Source organism: Rattus norvegicus, chromosome 18 (genome assembly GCF_021556685.1).
Source record: "Rattus norvegicus strain SHRSP/BbbUtx chromosome 18, alternate assembly SHRSP_T2T, whole genome shotgun sequence".
NCBI classification, from domain to species: Eukaryota; Metazoa; Chordata; class Mammalia; order Rodentia; family Muridae; genus Rattus; species Rattus norvegicus.
The window spans coordinates 61,233,103-61,255,110 of NC_141551.1; the positions used below are offsets into that span (position 1 = coordinate 61,233,103).

The 22,008-nt window shown below is 47.5% G+C and overlaps 2 protein-coding genes across 21 annotated transcripts in view; both read left to right on the forward strand.

Moving 5' to 3' along the window:
• The window catches only part of Zfp532 (zinc finger protein 532), a 107,575-nt gene extending 95,650 nt beyond the window's left edge, over positions 1-11,925 (forward strand). For 9 of the 20 annotated variants that reach the window (XR_015642269.1, XR_015642271.1, XR_015642273.1 and 6 more), the window contains 3 exons: positions 5,392-5,504; positions 8,123-8,273; positions 9,488-11,918. Coding sequence is in view for 9 of the 20 variants with exons in the window: in XM_087592740.1 (XP_087448866.1) it covers positions 5,392-5,504; positions 8,123-8,273; positions 9,488-9,982 (759 nt within the window). In the remaining 11 variants the exon portion in view is untranslated. 20 annotated transcript variants of the gene reach the window in all.
• An 8,597-nt stretch (positions 11,926-20,522) lies between these two features.
• Positions 20,523-22,008, forward strand: part of Oacyl (O-acyltransferase like) — a 51,690-nt gene continuing 50,204 nt past the window's right edge. The window contains 1 exon segment of the mRNA NM_001106139.1: positions 20,523-20,696. Within this exon segment, the coding sequence (NP_001099609.1) occupies positions 20,549-20,696 (148 nt within the window). The 5' untranslated portion in view covers positions 20,523-20,548.

Here is a 22,008-nt window from a genome sequence, read left to right on the forward strand (position 1 = left end):
TACTGTCCAAGTATGCTATCAATGCCCAGCTTCACAGCAAATAAATTCAACGAATCCAGGTTACGCTGATGATATCCTTTTGCAGAACTCTCTCGGGGACAGCTGGTAGAGTTAGCACTCAGCAAGTCCCATCTCCCAGTAAAGCAAGCCTCCGTGTCCACATCACTGTGTGTGGGAAGGATGGTGTATGGGTGCTGGCTCCCGCAGATGTTCCTGGAGAGCAGTGGAGGCGAACTGGTCACTGCCTCAGTCGTGGTTCCTGGTGTGACACCCGTTACTAGAAGGGTCCCTTGTTGCAAGAGTGCCAGGTGTTGAGGTATGTTGAAGAGAGCAGCAGGGACCACTGCCTGGTAGCCGCCTGGGGCCTGGGTTGTTATGGCCTTTCTGAGGCTTGTCTTGTCCTTGCTCCTGATTGGTGTAGGCTGCCTGCCTGCTCCCAGGGCCTTGTTGGTTACCCCCACCCCACCCCATACTGTATTCTGCTCTCAGGACGTTGGGCAGGAGTGTTTCCATCTTGTAATCACTCTTTCTTCCCCTTATTTTGTTCGTTTGCTACATTATCCCTTCACAGTTACTCTTCTCAGTCAGTCTCTCTTCTTAAGGTCTGTCCTACCTCAGCCTGAACCTTCCATTTCCTCAGTGTACCAGATCCTCAAGTATAACTTGAGTTCTTCCTGTCCCCAACTTTACTTCTTCCAGACCTTCCCTAGTTGGTAACTGGGAATTCTCTTCTGCTGGGTGCCCATGCCAACAAATGTGGAAGGGTGCGGAACTCATCCCCTCCCCTTTGTCATCTGTATTCAGCCCATTCCCCAAGGCCCCCAACAGCTCTTCACCTTTGAGAGCTCTGCCAGATCCAGCCATCTTCCCATCCTCCTTCTCTCCCAAGCCTGGGTCCCATGTCTCTTCCTTAGAGTCGTTTTCTCCCTCCCCTCACTCCCTGGAAAACTGCATGAAGGACTTGATTGGGCAGTTCACAAATGGTTAGCCTTCCTGAGACTTACTGATGGCTGAATATCTATATTCAGAAAATGAATATCTATATTCAGAAAAGAAGTGTTATATAATATAGCTTTAGACGACCACTGTTCGATGGACGAGGCTAGAAGCAATCATTATTCTGTTTTGAAGTCAGCATTTGTCCTTAGTGTTTACATTTAGTAGGGCGCGTTTGTGCCATGGTGTGAACGGACAATAAATAGGTGGAGGTTGGTTCTCTCCCTTTCAAACTCAGGTCATCAGGCCTGGCAGCAGGAACATTTACCTACTGGCCTTGTTGCTTTTCTCTTTTTCCTTTTATTTTAATTAATTAATTGATTAATTTTTGAGACAGAGTCTCATTTGCAGCCCCAGCTGTCCTGGAACACACTGTGTTTACACCAGGCTGCCCTTGAACTCGCAGAGCTCTGCCTGCTTCTGCCTCCCAAGTGCTGGGATTAAAGGTGTGCACTAGCACCCCTGGCCATTTTATATATAATAAAATCGAAAGAACTAAGTGCAGGCCAGAGAATCTGGAAATGCTGTCTTGGGGGTGGGTGCTTCAGTTGGGAATTGAAGGATGGATGGTGTGAGCTTCAGCTCCCTGGAGGGTCTGGCCCTCTGTCCGAGTCTTCCAGCACCCCTGCTTGTCAGCTCACCCAGTGTCTGGAGGGCTCTGTATCGGTGTCTGCCATGCTCATAGCTCTCCTGACTTCAGAACACCAAGCAGTGTTTGCTCTGTGCCCAACACCTCGTTTGGGTTGTCGCCCTGTGATTACTTGGTAGGGCCTACTGATACGTTTCTACACGTAGATTGTTGGAATAGTTAATGTGCACTGAGCATTTCTGGAAAACAAGGCTCTCATGATGTGTAACTGGCAGCTTCAGTTCCCAGAGAGCTTTTCGAGGATAAAAACACCCAAGCACTCCTTTAAGAAAACCCAAAACATTAGGGGTTAGATACACCTGCAAGTAAATACCATATTTATTGATTGAATAGTTTTGCATTCGACCTCATGTTTCAATAGCTGTATTCATCATCTTTTGCAAACTGGCAATCTTGATGTCCATCAGCAGGAAGTGGGTCATTGAACTAAGGTCTGCTTATGTAAGTGGACATTTATACAATAGGGCATTGCTATGTGAGTGGGACATTTCTCTGAAGTGAAAAGGAGGATTAGCCATGCATTGTGCTGGGTGCCTGTTACGCTGTGGGGTGGCCCATTTGCACGACAGGTACACAAAGCAAAATGAAAGGTATAGAGAAGAGGGCATGGCCATTGGACAGGGCTGAACACAAAGGGCCCTGGGAATACAGAGAGCAACGTACCCTTTCTGTGTCTTGATTGGCAGGGCCTAACTCAACTGTATCCATGTTTTCTAAATATTTATTTTAATTTATGTGTGTCTGTGCCCACTGAGGTCAGAGGGGGATATCAGATCCTGGGAACTGAACTTGTAGGCAGCTGTGAGCTGTCTGACTTGGATACTGGAAACTGAGTTACAGTCCACAGCGAGAGCAGCAGGTATTTCCAACCACTGAGCCACTGCTCCAGCCCACACCCTTCTCTTTCTGAAACAGGCTTGCATTTCCACGTCAGTCTTGAACGCTCTCTCTTGTCTCCCAGATGCTGGGATTAGAAGTGAGCTGTGGTGCTCAGCACTATATGAATATATAAAATGCCCCCATGTAAAACCATACCTCGGTGAACCTAGCTTACATTTTTTGAGGCAATAGATCACAGGTTTGCTTTGCATGTGCACTGTATCCTCATGGCTCACAAAATCTAAACATGAATTAGTACAGAGGGGTCTTGTTCCCACCCCAGCACCCCTAGGTCTTTTACATGTCTTAAGATTCTTTTTAAAAACCCTTAGCCTTCCTGTCCCCGTGGGACGCTTTCCCTGTCTTGTTACCTGTGGTCAGCTGTAGTAGGAACGCACTAGGTGGAAAATTCCAGATGTGAACAGCTCATAAGCAGCATGATGCACTGTCCCACCCGGGAGCTGAATCATCCCTCTGTCTAGTGTGCCCTCTGTGCCTGCCGCCCACCATGAGTCACTCGGGGCCACTAGCTGCCTTGGTGATCACTGCAGTGCTGCTGTTTAACTGATCCTCATTCGCTGGTCACGTGGGGAGGGTGCTGCCAGTTCAGATGAGCCAAAGAAAGGTGACCCACAGTGCTCTGCAGTGCAAATGGAGGGAGAGCATCGTGAGCTCAGGAGCACATGTGACTGTTGTCTTAGTAGTTCAGTTCTTACTGCCTGTATAGAAAAGTGCAGTACACACACAGGGTTCATTCCGAGCATTCAGGCGTCCTTCAGGAGACGTCAAACATTCCCAGTAATGAAGTGTAGGGAGCTGAGGCTGTGCAGGGAAGGCCCACCATGTACCCTGACCAGATCCTAAATAGAAGGTTCAGAGTTTAGAGATCACCTTATGAGGGGCTGCTGCTGCGGCATGCTTCCGTGTTCTGATGGAGTTGAAGGTATGCATCAGTGTAGCTTGGGAACAACGGGCATGTTTTAATGAGTTGGCATGCTGCTATCAATGGGGCTTCTTGAACACTGGTAGGGCATGGTCTTGCCTCTTTCTCATTAAATTGTAAACCCTCATCTTCATTTAATCTTGATGCCCTGTGCTAATGGGGGTACATGTTACAAGAGTAGCCCTCAGGAAATAGTGGAGTGGCTGCCTCCAGAGGCCAGACTGTTGCACCAGGCCCAGTTTGAGTGGCACTGAGAGTGGTGCACGTGGAGTGATCACTCTTCAACTGAGCTGTGTCCCCACCCTGCCTGTCATCTTGAAATGCAGTTTTCTGTCTTCCTAACCTCACAGGTTGCTCTGTGAAAACAGACTCAGAGCAAGGCTGCTTCTCACCTGCTGTCCCCTGAGGTCATCTCCACTGGCACTTCCTTAACGACCCGCCTTTGATGTTAATATAAAGCATAAACCCGGCACCATAGAGAGTCCAGTCTCAGACCCGTTCAGTCTCCCCATCTCTGTGCCCTCTTGTGGTGCTGTCACGTCACATTCTCTGAATCTGCTCTTTGACAGAGCTGTCTTTCTTTTAGGAAACAGTCTTATGTCTTAACTTCAAGTCGATCTGATATATACTAGATTAATAGGAGAATTAGGTCTTTGGCTTTTTAAATACTGATGTTGAAACAACTATCTGTTGATGAGTTTGTGCTTAAAGCTTTATTCTGAAGTGGGTATTTGTTCCCTCTTGTTTGACTACATAAGTGGAGTAGGGATTACTAATGGTTTACTCTGTGTAATCTGAAATTGCCTATAATCCTAGAACCCTGGAAGTGAAGCAAAAGAATCATGTATTTGAGACCAGTCTAGACTACATAGCTTGTCTTAAAAGAAAATAAAAATTTTGAGGAAAAAAAACCTTAGGAGATGTCAATTACTTTTCTGTTGCTGTGACAAAATCAACTTATAAAACGTTTAATTGGGCTCATGGTTTCAGGATCCATGATGGCAGGAACAGCTGAGAGTTCACATCTGGATCCATAAAATGGGGGCAGAGTGAATCATGCTGGGAATGTAACCTGAAACCTCAAGCCCCACCCCCAGTGATGGCCGGGACTTCTAGTCCTTACCAAACAGCTCCACCAATTAGGGACCAAGTGGCCTTTGGAGGCCATTGTCATTCAGACCATAACATCTCTCAGTCCCCATTAAATAGTGACACGTTTAGTGCTAACTTGGAGATTGAGAATCCTCTACCTTTGTCTGTTAGATACAGAGAATCTAAGTATTTAGGGCATGGAAATTCCATCCTCCTAAAACAGCTGCTGTCTAGGCGACCCACTATTGCACTGTGTTGCAATTTGAGATTCTATTTAAATGTGTGAGTGTTTTGCCTGAATGTATGTGTGTATCATGTGCATGCAGTACCATAGAGGCTGGAAGAGGGTGGCAGCTTACCTGGAACTGCAGCTCTAGACAGTTGTGTGTGCTCTGTGGGTGCTGAGAATTGAAACCTTGGTCCTTTAACTGCTCTGTGGGTCTTAGTTGCTGAGCCATCTTTCCAGCCCTATAATTACTTTTTTTCCCCCTAAGAACTGTATAGTTTTGTTAGTTTTTACAATGTTTTAGGGCTGCCATAGCTCAGTGGTAGAACGGTTTCTTAGCATGCCCATATTTCAGCATTGATAACCAGTGCTACAGAATGTCAGTCTAAATACATCAGGTGACCTAGGCACAGTAGTGCCCATGTTTAATCCTAGCCCCTGGTAATCAGAGGCAGTTGGAGCTCTGTGACTTTGAGCCTGATCTACAGAGTGAGTTCCAGGACAGCCAGAGATACACAGTGAGACCCTGACTTGAAAAACCCATCAGTCAATCAGGTGACTTTTGCCTCCACGGTCTTAAGGGGCCCTCTCTTCTCTCTTGCACAGCAAATGAAGAAGCACCCCTGCCGCCAGTGTGACAAGTCTTTCAGCTCCTCCCACAGCCTGTGCCGCCACAATCGCATCAAGCACAAAGGCATCAGGAAGGTTTACGCCTGCTCGTAAGTCACAGTCTGCTGTGGACCACAGAGAAGGATGTGGCTCAAGCTTCTCCAGTTTTGCCATTTATTTTCGATTCCTCCTCTGCTATGGTGTCTCACCTGTATCCTGCTTCTGCATGTTTGTTCCCCTTATCTCTCTCTCTCTCTCTCTCACACACACACACACACACACACACATGCACGCACGCACGCACGCACGCACGCGCACACACACCATGTTCTGTCACTTAGTGGAACATGTTTGTATTAGGGTGTGGCAGGCTCTCTAGGCACACAGTGGATCAGATGCCCCTCACTTAGTGACTAGACCGTGTGGCTGTATAGATTTGGGGTTGATCTATGTGGTGGAAGGCTAAGAAGGGGACCCATTTATACAATTAGCTCTAGCCAGACTGTAGCCAACTGGCTGCAGCCTGGCCCCTAAGTTAGAAGCTTTCACTGTTGGCTGGGATCAGATGTGAGGATCTGAAGGGGCCCAATGTAAACTCACCTACCTACAGTCAGTCATAAATTGCCCTCGCATGAGATGACCAGGCTGTGGTTTATTGTGTATCATTCACTCAACCATGCATGTGAAGTTACTTGATTGGACAAAGTACTGCTCATAAGAAGACCAGGGACTGGAGAGATGGCTCAGCAGTCAGGAGCACTTGTTCCTGCCAAGACTTGAGCTGGATTCCTAGCACCTAGGAATGTAGAAATGCTACATGGTAATTTACAACCTTTGTAACTTCAGTTCCAAGGAATCCGGTACGTTTGTCTGACCTCCACAGGCAGCAGGTATGCATTTGGTACACATAGGTACATGCCCACGAAACACACGAAACACTGACACATAAAAGATAGAGGGAGGGGGAGGGAGGGAGGGAAAGCGAGCGAGTGCACGCATAGAGCCAGGCCCCGTGGGCCTTGTGAGGCTATGCTTGAGGTATGAGGTTTGCTGTGCCTTGGGCAGTTAGAGAAAGTTTTCTAGGTAGGAAATGAAAGTGTGACTCATGTGTGAGGTGACAGCATCCCATAAAGTCTGTGTTGACACAGGAAGAGCATCAGGCACACGATGTTCAGTGTTCTGAGCTAAGACGATGGACAAGCAATGCCTGGCATGGGCCTTTCATGACAGCTGCTGCTTTTTCTGACTTTTTTTGGTTGTTTTTGTTGTTGTTTTTGTTGTTGTTGTTGTTGTTCTCCTCCTCTTCCTCTTCCTCCTCCTCTTCCTCTTCCTCTTCCTCCTCCTCCTTCTTCATTTTGCTGAAAGGCTATTAATAAAAAGTAGATTTTTGGCTGATTGACTAATAGCCAGAAGCCTATGAGGGGGTCAGTATGATGCCTCGGTGAGCCAGGCTGTTCGCTTTGTAAGCCTGACAGTGCAAGTTTCATCCCCAGAGCCCACTGAAGGGTGAAAGGGAAGAGCTGATTCCTCGGTGTTGTCTCTGGCCCTACACATGCACCATGGTGTGCACAACATGGCTTGTGCATGCATGCTCTTACACACACACACACACACACACACACACACACACACACACACAGTCAAAGGAAAAGAGAACAAATCTTTTATGCTTGAGAACATTTCTTGCCACCATCCCATAGAGGGTCTCTAGTAGGAAGTCACCAGGATTTGGGGACTATCATTAACAAATCCCCAGATGCCTTTCCAAGGTAACAAATGTGGTTCTAAAGATGGGGATACTGACACCCTTCACCATGCAATGTTTGGGATATTGGGGGAGAGGTGCATTTAGAGACAGGATCTCACTCTTTAGTCCAGGTTTGTCTCAAACTATAATCCTTCTGTCCCGTGTCCCTGCTTTTAGAACAGGCATGTACCAGCCTGTGGGCTCAGTGCTGTCCCTTTTGTCTGACATAGAGTATCTATAGTAAGTATGGCCACTGACCTGTTTAAGCTTGACTCTGGACTGTTTAGGAAAATAGTAAATTAAAACCTTTCCAGGAAGCCATCTCTATGGTGTACAGAAAATTAAGTAGCTCACCTCTCGTGGCCATCTGCATCTTAATCTCGTGAATGAATAAACAAACATCTCCAGGTACAAACACAAGTTGCCTTTGTTCTTTGAGGAATCTAGGCTAACATTGTCGTGACACATAGAGGGGACGGAGGTTCAGGGGGCCATCGGCAGCCCAAAGCCTGAGGTATCTCTCATGTAAATTCTAAGGGCCGTGCCACTGTGAAGAAAACAGGAAATCCAGTGTGCTCCAGTTTTGTTTCATTTTAGTTTTTTAAGATTGAGGCCATCTAGAATTACAAATTAAATAATGCTCTAGCCAAACCTAGACAAGCAAATATTCTGCCTGGACAAAAGTCTGCTGTCCTGTGAAGTCACAGAACCAACAGAGGGCCGGAGAGATGGCGCAGCCACTAAGAGCTCTGCTCCTCCTCACGGCCACTGTGACTCCAGCTCCGAGCTGTGTACCCACACGTGGCACACACAGATGCACAGAGATCTGCTCTTTTAATCGATGCCTTTTACAGAAGCCTAGGGGTAGGGCCTTTTCACAGTGGGGAGTGGGAGTCACAGCCCTGCTCATTGTATTCTGAGGGCCCAGCGTCAACTCGGCCTTCCTGAGCCTCGTTCCCCTCTCTTGTCTTGTGCTCACAGGCACTGCCCAGACTCCCGTCGGACCTTCACCAAGCGGCTGATGCTGGAGAAGCACATACAGCTGATGCACGGGATCAAAGACCCTGACGTAAAGGAGCTGAGTGACGAGGTTACCAACGAGGAGGAAGTGGAGATAAAGGAGGACGCCAAGGTCAGACACCTCATCTCTGCTCCCCGTCACCTGTGCTGATGAGCGCTCCCTGTTCACTCGCAGTAGCAGTTTGTGCAGTCATAGCTTACGTCAGAGCTTGTCAAGTGCTACAGTAATCCCTGGCAGCCCTTCCCAGCTCCCCACAACTCCTGGAAAATAACCTAGCTCATAAAAGTATCATTTGGCTTAGGGAAATTGTCCGCTAAAGGAGTGTATTGAACAAATGCTCCTCTGGCTGTGTCAGGAGGGGCACAGCGGCAGGTGATTCTGGATTGGGAGACGATCAGAGTCCGCCCTATGCCGTATTCTCTCTGGGTAGTGGGTAGTGAGCTGACGGTCTGTGCAGGAGCCCACGCATACAGCATTGAGTGTCCTGCTTGCTGTTAGAGTTAGAGAAAGCACCAAACGACAGTTTTTCCTGGCTTTGGTGCCAGGATCAATCTAGAAGAGGCTAACGATTTCTCAAGGTGCACATATTGGCAGTCACCCAGTGTGCCTTTCATCGGGACAGAGTCAGGTGGGCGTGGCATTAGGACAGGCCTTCCACACAGGAAGTTGAGTGTGCGGAGGTAGCTGCAAGTGTAGACCATAAGAGTGGTGCCTTAGTACAGAGGACGCAGAAGCGGAGGCATTTGGGATTTAGAAAGCTAGGGAAAAGGAAAAAGGTAGCTCCAGAGGGGACATGTGACAAGGAGGACTAGAAGGGCAGTTGCTGGGATAGGAGCAGGTGCTGTGTCCCATGTCCTCCCCCATGAGGTGCTCTACTCTGTCTCCCTTGGCCTAAGGGTGCTGTATTTCCTGTCTCTGTCCATCACACCGTCCGAAGCACATAGGCCCCGCCCTCACCTGGGCTTTTGCACTCAGCTTCTGGTGTCTGAACGAGGCCCATTCATCACCCGTCACCCTCTGTGACCCCTCCTCGTGTTTTCCCACATGAGCCCTTTCCCCACGCCCATGCTTTATCTTCTGAAGTGTGGAAGGCCTGTGGTGCTGCTCCCCTGCAGCCTGAGGTCATGAAGGCACTGCTGTGCACAGTGACTCCTGAAAACACGGAAATGCTTCCTATTGTGGGGTGATGACAGTGTGAAATCACGTCGTTAAGGCCTCCAATCCTGCTCCATCCAGTATCTGCTTTCTTGTCAGACATAGAACCCACCATCTTCAGTTGTTGTATCTTTTTTTTTTTTTTTTTATCTTGGTTCCCCCCAACAAAGGTTCCCAGTCCTAAGCGGAAGTTGGAGGAGCCAGTTTTAGAGTTCAGGCCTCCCCGAGGAGCCATCACTCAGCCACTGAAGAAACTGAAAATCAATGTCTTTAAGGTCCACAAGTGCGCCGTGTGTGGCTTCACCACTGAGAACCTGCTGCAGTTCCACGAACACATCCCCCAGCACAAGTCGGACGGCTCCTCCTACCAGTGCCGGGAGTGCGGCCTGTGCTACACGTCCCACGTCTCCCTGTCCAGGCACCTCTTCATCGTGCACAAGCTGAAGGAGCCTCAGCCTGTGTCCAAGCAGAACGGGGCTGGGGAAGACAGCCAGCAGGAGAACAAGCCCAGCCCGGAGGATGAGGCCGCCGAGGGGGCAGTGTCAGACAGGAAGTGCAAAGTGTGCGCCAAAACTTTCGAAACGGAAGCTGCCTTAAACACACACATGAGGACACACGGCATGGCCTTCATCAAGTCCAAAAGAATGAGTTCAGCTGAAAAATAGCCACAGAACTTCCATAAGAACAATCCCTGTCCACATAGGAATTGAACGTTTTTGTTACCAAAAGTTTGCAGTATAACAGAGTTACCAGTTCTGTCTAGGCTGTGGCAATAGACTCTTTGTCCTGCCCTCTCACCTCAGATGTATCCCTTCCCATAAGTGTTAAGGCAGTATTTGAGTTTTAAAGAGTTTGTATATATTTAAATAACATTTTATACTCTTTGTTACATGTTTGTATCAGTATTTGGTGGAAAATGTTTTGAGGGTTTTTTTTGTGTGTGTATGTTAGGATTCTCTTTTTTTGTACTGTTTCTTTAAAACCGAGTTCTTAGGGGAAGTTCCTGAATTCAAACCAACCATTTTGTATGTTGAGAATTTGAATGAGTTCAGTAATTACAGGCTATCATGCCTTTTTTAGTGTTTTTAATTTTTAGAACTCGCCACATAAATTATAGGTGATTGTGGGTCACACAACACTAGCAACTTTTAAGTGTCTTAGCACCACACTCAGCGTGCCTGCTCCTAGCAACCGAGGGCTCCAAGGACAGCATCACCCAGTTAAGGGCGTGGCCTGAGCCATCCCAGACAGTGTGGGAAGCAGCCTTACAGGTCCCTCCTTTGCCATAGTAGGTAAAAGAGGCCAGGAATCCAGTAGGGAGTGCGGTCGTCCTTAATCCCAACTGGAAGAATGAGGAAGAAGGGATCCATAAAGGGGAGACAGTGGAGCTGGGTGAATTCGCAAGGTGACTTACAGGGCACAAGGAGACAGGCTAGGGAAAGGCCAGCCTGTGGTCAAAGTTGAAAGTCATAGTTAGACCTGTCGCTCTCTCTGTCAGGTTTTGTCATGGAACTCACCAACCTTTCTAGAGACACACACTACAAGAGTACCAAGTATTTCTCTGGCTCTTGATAGGAACAGAAAGGCACGGTTGACTTAACCCTTTGCTGTCTACACAGTTGGTATTTCCTGTTCCGGGTGCTACTGCCAAATGTTCGGGTACTTAGTGTCGGGATGCACAGCCTCACCACCGACCTAGCACTGCAGCAGCCTGTACTCTGCAACTGGCCTGAGGAGCCACCAGGCTTCTAGAGTCGTTTCAGCACCCTCTCAAGGCCGCCTGACTGGAGCACCGCTGAGGTGCTCTTCGTCACATCCCTGCCTAGTTCTCTGAGAAAACTATATATTTTGGTTATTGTTTTGTGTTTTTCGTTGCATTTTGTATCTTGTATTTATCTCCCGATATGTTTTGTACTTTTGTTTTCCTAAACGAGGAAATTCATTTGTGTACATAAATACTTGCATGCTAAACTGTAGTCCACGTTCAGTTCCCTGAAAGGTCTTGCTGCTGTTGGTGCGCACCCTACACCATCGTGACTGTATTCAGCCCATTTCACATGTAAATAAAACGAGGAACATCTGGCCCTTGAGCTTCTTCAAGAGAGTCATTGGTGGGTCTCTGACATCATACAGTTCGGGGAGTGACTCTTTTGGGGACAGGCTGCAGAATACTGCAGAATTCTTTCCACTCTGAAGAATGGCTTCTCGTTCTCATCGGCGACCAGCTCACTACCCTGCCGCTTTCTGTCGACTGTGTCGACACAATCCAAGGGTGCGAGATGTTCCTCAGCTTGAAGTGTAATTGCTGTTACGTGTTACATCCGCACCGCTCCCGCCCCCACTCGTGGTCATGGCACTTTCACACGTTCCTGCATTTGAACCTTGCAATAAGCCTGCGTGGCGGCCACGCGGGTCTGTACAGCTTACAGCTGAGGAAGCTGCGCTCAGGTTCAGCTCTTCGCCCGACCCCTCATAGCTGGTAAGTGGCTTTGCATATTAGAACCCAAATATTTCGCTCTCAGTCTAGTATTCTCGCTCTTTGTGGCTATGTACATATTGACAGATACTCATTTATTCAACAAATAAAGTTATGTGCAAAAACACCATAGTCAAACTTTTGTCTGGGGAACTATTGCCTGTTAGAAATTTCATTTTTACTTACATGGTTGTGTGTGTCTGTGTAAGGGTAGCACACATTTGAGTGTGGGGGCTGCTGCGGAGGCCAGGGCTGTCAGATCTGCAGTTACCCAGCAACCAAACACAGGTTCCCTGCAGGCGCAAAATGAGCTCTGAAGCGCAGAAAGCCATCTCTCCGGGTCTTCACTACAGCTTCTGTAACATAACCTGGAAGTATTTCTACTTTTAAATAACCGAGATCTCTTGATGACTTGGAATTAAGACCTATTAAATGGGGGCTGGAGAGATGGCTCAGTGGTTAAGAGCACTATTTTTCCAGAGGTCCTGAATTCAACCAGTAACCACGTGGTGGCTTACAACCATCCCAGAGGTTTCAAACAGAAATCGGAGCCCTGGTCACAAACTTGGCATTCGAGTGCTGTACCCTGCCGGAAAGCCCGGCCAGCCACTGCCTTCCAGAATTGATGAACTCAAGGATAGACCTTGAGGAAATTTCCCAGCTTACAGCAGTGATTAGGACCTGGAGCTTGTGGCAGCCAGCGAAGAGGTCAAGAAGGATAAAGGGAGAGGGCCCAATGTTGGTTTTGTAGACACTCCAGATAGAGGACCAGAGTCGTGGGAAAGCCAGAGGGGAGCATTCTTGACCACAAGTCAAGCGTACATGTGAGTTAGCACAGCCCTGACCCAGAATCCGTGTGCTGGCACTCGGTCCCCCGTCCAGCACTCACTGGTTACTGATGCTAAGTGTGGCCATTTGAGAGAGAGATTGATCGAGTAAATGTCATGTTTTTTGTTTTGGTTTGGTTTTTTTCCTTATTTCCAGTGTTCACTGTGAGCTGACTGAGGGAGGGATAGCTCCCTAACACTTCACCCCGTTCTCCCACTGGCCCAGGATTTGAAAGGGGGAATGTTGGCCCAGAAGTAACAGTAGGGAAAAGCAGTGTCTTCCCTAACTCAGTGACCAAACCCAGTCATGTGGTCCCTGGGGAGTCAGGAAGAAGCTGTCTTTCCATGCCGGTCGTGACAGGAATCAATGCCAGACCTCTGTGCTAGCGCAGCACAAGGCCTGGATGCAGATGTGGCTCCAGCAGGGCAGAGGCTTCTGTTGTGATCCAGTTTTCAGAATTAGGGAGAAGAGACTTTTATGCAATAAAACAGAAAAAGCTGCATTAGAAAGGTCAAATTTAGATTTCAAGCTGGAGTTTAGATTCAATATTAAGAGAAGAGCGTGAATTTTGGATACACATTGAAGACAGGTCTGTGTCTGTAGTTGGGCAACTTTGTGTTACCAGGAATAGTAACAGCAATGCCCAAGGGAGAAGAGCAGCCCAGGACACTGACAAGAAAGGGAAAGCACAGACTTAGGCCACATGGCCACGTTCTCAGCAGATTCCTCCCTCCCACAGTGTGGTCTGAAGACGACTGTATGCCTCCTTTGGCAGCCGCAGTTCACCAGCATCTCTGGGCTTGCGTGATCCCATCTCCAGGACCTACAGTGAGGTTCCCACTTGACAATGTGGGCAGTTAGTACGAACATAAAATGTATTAATGGACTCGTGCTGTGAGCACTTAAAAAAATGCCTACATGGGAGGGGAAATAAACTGTGCTGAAGAATTCACTTTGCCTTGTGGGTCTCTTCACCCACGAAGGTGGTCTGACAGAACACAGTGTGCCAGGTCCTGTTGGTAGCTCTGAACCTCAAAACTTCTGCTAAAACCTTGGCTCTTCTTCAAGCACAGCCCTCCCCCCCTTAAATGGTTCCTTTGACCTTCTCCTTGGTGCTTCCCCCACTATGAGCTTCACATCAGTACCAAGTCAAATATAAGCCTACGGGTGTGGTTACATAACCTGTAGACACTCAAAGCCACCACAAGAGAAAACCACTAGACCACAAAGGAAGACAGCAAGCAGAAGATACTGACGTAGAATCCTCAAGCCAGAAGACAGACGAGTCCCGGTAACCTCCGCTTCTTAACGACCACTGCTGCTCTATGTGCAAACCGACTATGTTCCTCAATGAAGCAGCGAGCCGAGTGGCTTTTTAATAAAAGCTCAACTGTATGAGGATACTTAGTCAAAACAATCCGAGTGGAGGGGCTGGGGATTTAGCTCAGTGGTAGAGCGCTTACCTAGGAAGCACAAGGCCCTGGGTTCGGTCCCCAGCTCCGAAAAAAAGAACCAAAAAAAAAAAAAAAAAAAAAAAAAACAATCCGAGTGGAAAACTAAAGGGACAAAAGACATTCTATAAGGAAAAAGTCAACTCATCGACAGATGGTGCCAACTGTAAATGTAAATGCACCCAGCACTGAGCCTCCGTGTATATTAAGATCGTAATAGATTTGGAGGGAAAGATACTGTAGGACAAAACTAGCAGAGGCTTTAATGCCCACAGTCAACAAGGGCCATTTCTAGTCCAACCTATTGGGGAAACATTGGACTTGAACCAAACGGACCTAAAAAAAGACGTCGACAGTGCATTCCAGCATCACCAGATTATACATCCTTTTCAAGTATGCAGGAGACATTCTCCAGGACAGATGCTATATTAGCTACGGAACAAGTCTGGACCAGTTTGGAAGGACTGAGAATAGCAAGTGTCTCTCCTGGCTACCAGTCATGAAGACAGTCATAGAGGTCTTGGAATATCCACTTAGAAATTAAAAAGGAAACTACGAAGTTGGATACACGAGAAGGAAACAACCAAAACCTATGGGCTATGGTAAGGGCAGTGGTGAGAGGGAACTGTAAAGCAATACACAAGTTTCCACTCTGCCGAAGAACTTCAGGGCTAGCAGTTGTAATTCTGTAGTTACCATTACCCCCAAAACACTCATGCTAAATACATGGGTCTTGGTCCATGTGGCTTGGACATGAGGCTAAATTTGAAATGTGGTTAATGTTAGTTTGCCCCGAGTGTTCTCTTTTCCTGTCTTATTTTAACCCTCTCCGAAGGCCCAATGGGTCCTGGCGATCATGTTAGTATGCACTCGTCATACTAAACATCGTACTAATAACCTCAAAACATGGAAGGCCAGGCTAGGAAGATAGCCATGGTCTTTAAAGCTGATGTGCGCTACTACGATGATTTCAAAGTCAGCCTGGGCTACACAGAGTGAGACCCTATCTTAAACAAGAACCCAAACCCCTCCATCTATCAGGTGATGAAGCTTGTATAACCGGCTCTCTCTCTTTTTTTTTTTTTTCCTGAGCATCCGCTAACTGATGTTCTCTCTCTTCTTTGGAAGGGCAGAGCCGGGGTGTCTGACTTAGATCTTGTAAACTTTCAAGTGAACTTCCTGTAATGCAGTACACAGCATTACCGAAAAGGCTTAACTTTAGTGATAGTTTGAAATGGTTATCTAACGTTACAATCAGTTACATCTATACGTGTGGGTTTGCACTGTGAGTGCAGTGCCAGTGGGGACCAGAAGAGGACACAGGGATCCCCGAGAGCTGGAGTCACATGTGGTGGTTGTGTGTGTATGTGTGTGTGTGTGTGTGTGTGTGTGTGATGTGTGGTGTATGTGTGTGGTATGAGTGTGTGTGGTATGTGTGTGTGTGTGTGTGGTATGTGTGTGTGTATGTGTTTGTGTGTGTCTGTCTGTGTGGTGTGGTGTGTGTGTATGTGTGTGTGTGTGTGTGTGTGTGTGTGTCTGTGTCTGTCTGTATATGTATGTGTGTGTGTGTGTGGTTTTTTTAAAGATTTATTTATTATATATAAGTACACTGTAGCTGTCTTCAGACACCAAAAGAAGGTATCAGATCTCATTACAGATGGTTGTGAGCCACCATGTGGTTGCTGGGAATTGAACTCAGGACCTCTGGAAGAGCAGTCAGTGCTCTTAACCACTGAGCCATCTCTCCCGCATGCAGAGAGATGTTCTTAACCACCGAGCCAGCACCTAGTCCTGGAATGGTTTAACTTTAAGAGAATTCAGAAAGAGATTTTACAAAGCCGTTTGCTGGAACAGGGCTGTTGAAGAACTCAGGGGCTAGCCAAGTGCAGATCTACCCTCAGGCATGAGACGACTAAGCCGTTCTGGGCAGACAGTCATGGAACAGGGCCCGTCAGTAGCATGCATGGCACGAGCAGGCCACGTCTCTCCACTGCCAGAGTGAAAGTGCAGGAGAGGACACACGCTGAAGGCTACCTGCTTGCTTGCCGGCGTGTGTAGTAAATATCCTTCCAGGTAGGCAGAGGATGGATCAACGCTTCGGATCACCAGGTTTGTCCTGGAATTACACTCTCCTTGTTTCAAGTGGATCTATTTTTTTAACTCGAGGAAGTAGAACAGTACTTCCCTGAAAAACATTCCTGACCAGCTTCCAAATTCCATTTGTAAGGGTAGCTGTGAGTCACGACACAGCCCTGTTTATATTGCTCGCTCTAGATGTTTAAAGGAGCCTTAAAGGGACTGTTACTTAGCCTGCCGTGCCTGCAGCAAGCCTTTTATCCTGGAGTTTTTCTCAGGTATACGGTGTGCTGCCCTGCCACATGTCTCTAAATGCAAGAACAACCACCATGTTTGCAAGACTGTGCTGGGAAATACTGCACTTAGAGTCCCCCACGACAGACATTCCTCTTAGTTCCAGAAACCCTAGGCTTAGTTCAAGCTATTCTTGCATCCTCGTGTCATGTCAGGCTAAGCAGAGCGGTTATTTCTGAGAGTATGGTGTGTGGCTGAGAACAGGGCAGGCACAGGCCTGTTGGTTGGATGGGACAGTGTGGGATTGACAAGGACCAATGAGGCAGAGAAACACTTGGAAACCTGCTTGTAGTATAGATCTTGGCAGGAGGCAGATGGCCGGAAGACCTCACCCGGCCCTCACTCTCCTGCGTTGACTCTCCTGTAGAAGCAGGGGCATTTTAAGTGTATTCACGCTGGTAGCCATGGCTGTGGTGGCTACCCATTTTTGGTCAGAGGGAGAGAAGCTGGCCGCCTTTAAGGGATCCATAGGCTGAGGTTGGAGAGATGGCTCTGGTTAAGTGTGTTGGGGAATTCGAGTTTGGCTCCCAGCACCATTTGGGACGACCAGCCCCAGGGGACAACTTAACACTCTCTCCTGCTCACCATGGGCACCTGCACTCCCATGCACACAGTCGCACACAGACACAAACACACATGTGTTCTTAAAGCAAAAATAAAGTCTTAGAGGGCTCTTCAGAGCCAACTTGGATGCCCACATTGTGGGACATTGAAGTTGAAACTCCGCTGCCCTCCGAATAAGATTCCCACCAACCAACGTTCGGATGCCGGCTATTTTAGAAGAGACTCCTCAGGGTAACTGGAAATGAAGGTGATCCCCATCTCCTTCCCCCACATCCTGTCACTGGCAAAGCCTTGTCGCCCACTGCTTCCTCTCCTGCTTCTTTGCACATTCCCATCCCAGGCTTGCCCTCGCTGACCCCTCCTCTGCTATGCTCTTCCCCAGTTCTCTTCAGGAGAGCTTTCTACATCCTTCTGCATAGCCCAGAAGACCTCTGTACAAAAGCCTTCTTTATTTCCCTCGCTAAACCGATGCCAGAGGGTGGTTGCATTGCACACTTGAAATCCCAGCACTTGAGACAGGAGGATCACGGATAAGACGCTAGTCTGGGCCATTGAGCAAGAACTTGTTTTGAAGAATGAATTCATAACTGAATGAATGAATGAATGAATGAGTGAATGAATAAATGAATGAGTGAGTGAGTGAATGAATGAATGAATGAATGAGTGAATGAATGAAGCATGCTGACCAGCTGCTCACACCTGCTAGACCAACCTCCCATGTGTACTGGGTTGTTTTCCTTCCCCCATCATCCCTGCCCCACGCTAGTTTTCTATCTGCTAAGACTCTGTCACACTCAGCATGAGTGTCTCCACAGCTCCGCTTTTCCCAAATACAAAGACCCGTTTCTTCTCAGGTTCCCATCCCAGAGCAGTAGAACCAGCTACACGTTCTCTCTCACGTTGACATGTGACAGATCAGCAAAGGCAGAGCCTTGTTTCCCCAGCCCACCGCCAAGTGATGAGGTCTCATGGCCTTTCATTTGCATAGCCAGCTAGAAGGAAATGACCTTGGCATTCAGAGCGTTAGTCAGCTGATGGTTGCCGCACCAGGAAATGATGAGGGCCTGTTGGCAGGAAAGGAAGGCAATATTTGTTTTCCTGTCCTATTTTTGTGCCCAGTTCTGTGTCTTGCATAAATCAGGGGCCTAAAATATCCTTGTGAAATGACTGATTTCCTTTAAACTTTTACTAGTCATTATTTTATTTTATTTTATTTTAGGAGTTGGGACAAACATCTGAAGCACCTTAAACTTTTGGTTATCCAAAAGTAAAGTTTTTGTTTGTTTGTTTGTTTGTTTGTTAAGACTGTTTCATGTAGCTAGGCTGGCCTTGAACATCTGATCCACCTACCTCTACCTTTTCAGGGCTGGGATTCAGGACTATGCCCTCCTGCCTGGTCTATAGGTGCTGGGATTGAGCCCAGGGCCTCTTGTATGCTAGGCAAGCACTTCCCAACGAAGCTACATACAGCCTCAGCACCAGTCATTCTGATTTTTGAGTGTATTCCTGTGACCATTTCATGAACAAAGTCAGGTTCGAAGACATTTCTGTTTAATCAGTCATACATACTCAAAATAGCTAAGCCTCTTTTTTACCCCCATTTCCCTCTTCACCTTTTTGTGTAGGGGCACAGTACTTGGTATTGAACCTAGGACATCATTCTCCCATGGAAGGCAAGCAGTCTGCCCTGGCCCTAGCCCTCTACACACTTAAAACAACAACAAACATTAGGGAGGTGGTTAGCAAAATAAAACCAGTTGGCATTGACAGTGTCCTATAATGCATGTGACTGAAGAGTTTAGATGTTTGTGTGTCCAGAGCTCTAACTTGATTCTACAAACACCTGTGGGAGGCTGGCAATTGCATGATGCTTACAGATGGCAAAACTAAGCTAGCTAGTCTCTGATGGGCCTGGACCACAGGCCTGTGATCCCAGGAAGGTGGACAGCCCTCCGAGAGCTGTGTAGGTTACACTGTGAGTTCAAGGACAGTCAGGGCAACTTGGTAAGACCCCGCCTCAATATAAGAGGGTCTACTAGTAGAGTGCTTCACGAACAGGCATGATACCCTAGGTGCAATCCCCAGACCCATGCCAAAAAAGAATTTTAAATCTTGTACCAGCGCCTGACAGAGCTAGAGAGTAAACCTTGTCGTGTGGAGTGATGAGTGGGCAAAGCCAGTGAGTGGTAGAGAAAATGGCTCTTCTCCTGCTCTATCCTTACCTGGGAGGGAGGCCAGAGGGTTTCCAAGAGGAGCCAACAGTGACTTAAAGATAAAGTAGAAACTGACCGTGAGAGGTTCAGAGGGTGACTTGCTTACCACAGAGGCCTGACAACTTGAGTCTGATCCCTGGATTCCCTCATAAAGGTGAAAGGAGAGAACAGACTCCATCAAAGTTGCCTGTTGATCTCTTCGTGTGTGACCACTGTGAACACACCACACACACACACACACACACACACACACACCTTTTTATTTTTCAGACAGGGTCTCACTATATACCAGGGTCCCTTTGAACTGACTGACAGATCATAAAACATACATTATCATGTCCGGGCATAAACATTATACTTTTTTTTTTTTAAAAAAAGGAAGTATTCAACTTCTGAGGAGAACAAAGGAATCAAAGGGACACTGGAGAGAGTGCGTGCCTGTCTATATGTGTACACATGTGTGCGTTCTTTTGAGGCAAGACCTGAAGCTTAGGGTACCAGCAGATGCTCTGAGCATTAGCAGAACGTGCAGCCGAGTCTCGCCTACCCACATGACGCATTTCCGCAGCGTAAACAAGGTGCGCGGGCGTGCGGCTCTTCGAGCGAAGACACAGCAGTTACTATTTAAAGCCAGCTTTTCTGGACCGAGGCTGTTTACCTGGTGACCCACACATTCTGTTTTCTTAGAGCACAGTGAAGAGTCAGCATCACTTCCTCTCCCGGATGTGTGTTCTAAACCTTCGCGTGTGGGTGTGCGCGCATCTGCCTGGAGCAAGGACTCTATCCCGTGGGCATGCGCGTCACTCCCAAGCCGACACTGCTTCCAGGGAGCAGTAAAAACCCTGAAGAGCTGTGTGACCTTTGCTGATGATCGCGGAGAAGCCCTGCTTCATCATCCTGCCAGTCATTTTACAGGCTGGGTTTATCATCACTCTCGGGCAGAAGCCAAATACTGCTGCTCTGCGTCATCAACGTGTTTTTTGTTTTTAAACCCGGAGAGATGTACGGGGGCCGTCTACCCAGAGAGAACCGGAGTCTGACTCTTGCGAGCTGGACATGTTAATCTGCATAACTAAAGGGAACCAGGTGGCCAGTGGTGCCACATCCACAGCCCTGACCCACGCGACAATAACAAATTGTACATAGACTGGTTTCCATGGTTTATCTGTCCGCTTTGCAGGTGGCCGAGGAGATGCGGTTTGTCTCTTTGCTTGTTAAGGAGTGAGAGGCTTCACATTTAACCCCTCCCCCCAAACACATTATAGACAGTGGCTTTCATAAACCTTAGGCTCTTTGTCTAAGGGAAGGCCGATCCTGACGGGTTGAGAAATGACGGCCTTCACTTTGCTAGCTTGCCTGCACGCTCTGTTCCCTTTTGTTTCTCCTGCAAGAAACATTTCTCTCAAGTGCATGCAAGATACTGATGAGTTCCTTTCTGATCTGAATTCACTGAAGCCCAAAGAATACGCTCTGAGAAGTAAGTAGGTTTCCCCATCCCCCGGGGTAGCTGAGCACATCCGAGGTATTTGCTAGGAGCCTGTTGGACTAACCCATGAGAATTTGCAAGGACACCAAGCAGAAAACACGCTGAAGCCGTGGTGGGGGCGGGTCATCACAGCAGAAGGCTGTAAGGCCAGTCTGGAAGTGCCACCGTAATGAAAGACTTGCTCCTGTATAGCGGGCTCTTTACTAAGGAAATCAATAGCGGTTGACTTTGCAAGACTTGTCTGGGTTTGCTTCTTTTTCTTTGAGACATTTGATCTGCTTTAAATAAGGCACTCAACTGATCCATTCTTATGCTGATAGTAGGCCCTAAGGTATGCGTTGGAAAAAATGTCAGGACTTAGGCGAGCAGTGTGCGTGCACACATGCCTTTGTGTGTGTGCTTTGTCTGGGCTTGAGGTAGCTGCTATTTGACTTTCGTGTGTCTCCCCAATCTATATGCGTACCTGCCAGAGCTCGAGCTGAAATCAAATTCGTTCTCAATAGGGTACCTCTCTTGGAATGGGATTCATTGTTGTTGCCGACGAAAATCATGAACAAGAAAGATGTGAAAACGCCTTTAAAGGCCAGATAGGCGAACACAGCCCTTTCCATTTAGAATGCACGGCCTCTTCTGCATTTAAACCCAGCTCTATTATAATAGAGAATAAAATGGAACGCTTGGATACTTCAGAATACTCTAACATTTGAAGCGCATCCTATTCTATACTGGGTCAGGTACCCCGGGATTTGCTGAAGTGGTGGCAAAATACAAACTCAGGTAATTCGATAGACGATTTCTTTAAATCCTGTTTTGGAATTGGTTGTGCTTCATAACAATACCTGGTAATAATGACAGAGGACGTTGCAACTGAGCCCAGCAAGTAGCCAAGAGACTCCAGAAGGTCTGACGGCAGGCACAGCTCCTTAGTATACAGACAGCAGCCCACAGTCATCAACGGTCACAGACACACGAGCGCTGTCGGCCCTGTCAGTTTCTCTACCCCCGTGCTACCGTGTTCTGTCTGCGGGTACCTGGAAAATTAAAAACCTTTGTTTTTCTTTTCATTAAAGTAGAAATTTCTCAGGCTAAGGAGACAGCTCAGTTTTAAGGTGCTATACTGTGTTGACAGGTAGACCTAAGTTCAAAGCCCGACACCCACCCAAGAATGCTGGGTGTGGTTGTCTACTTTTGTGGTCCCCATCTTTTTTTTTTTTTTTAAAGATTTATTTATTTATTATATATAAGTACACTGTAGCTGTCTTCAGATACACCAGAAGAGGGCATCAGATCTCTTTACAGATGG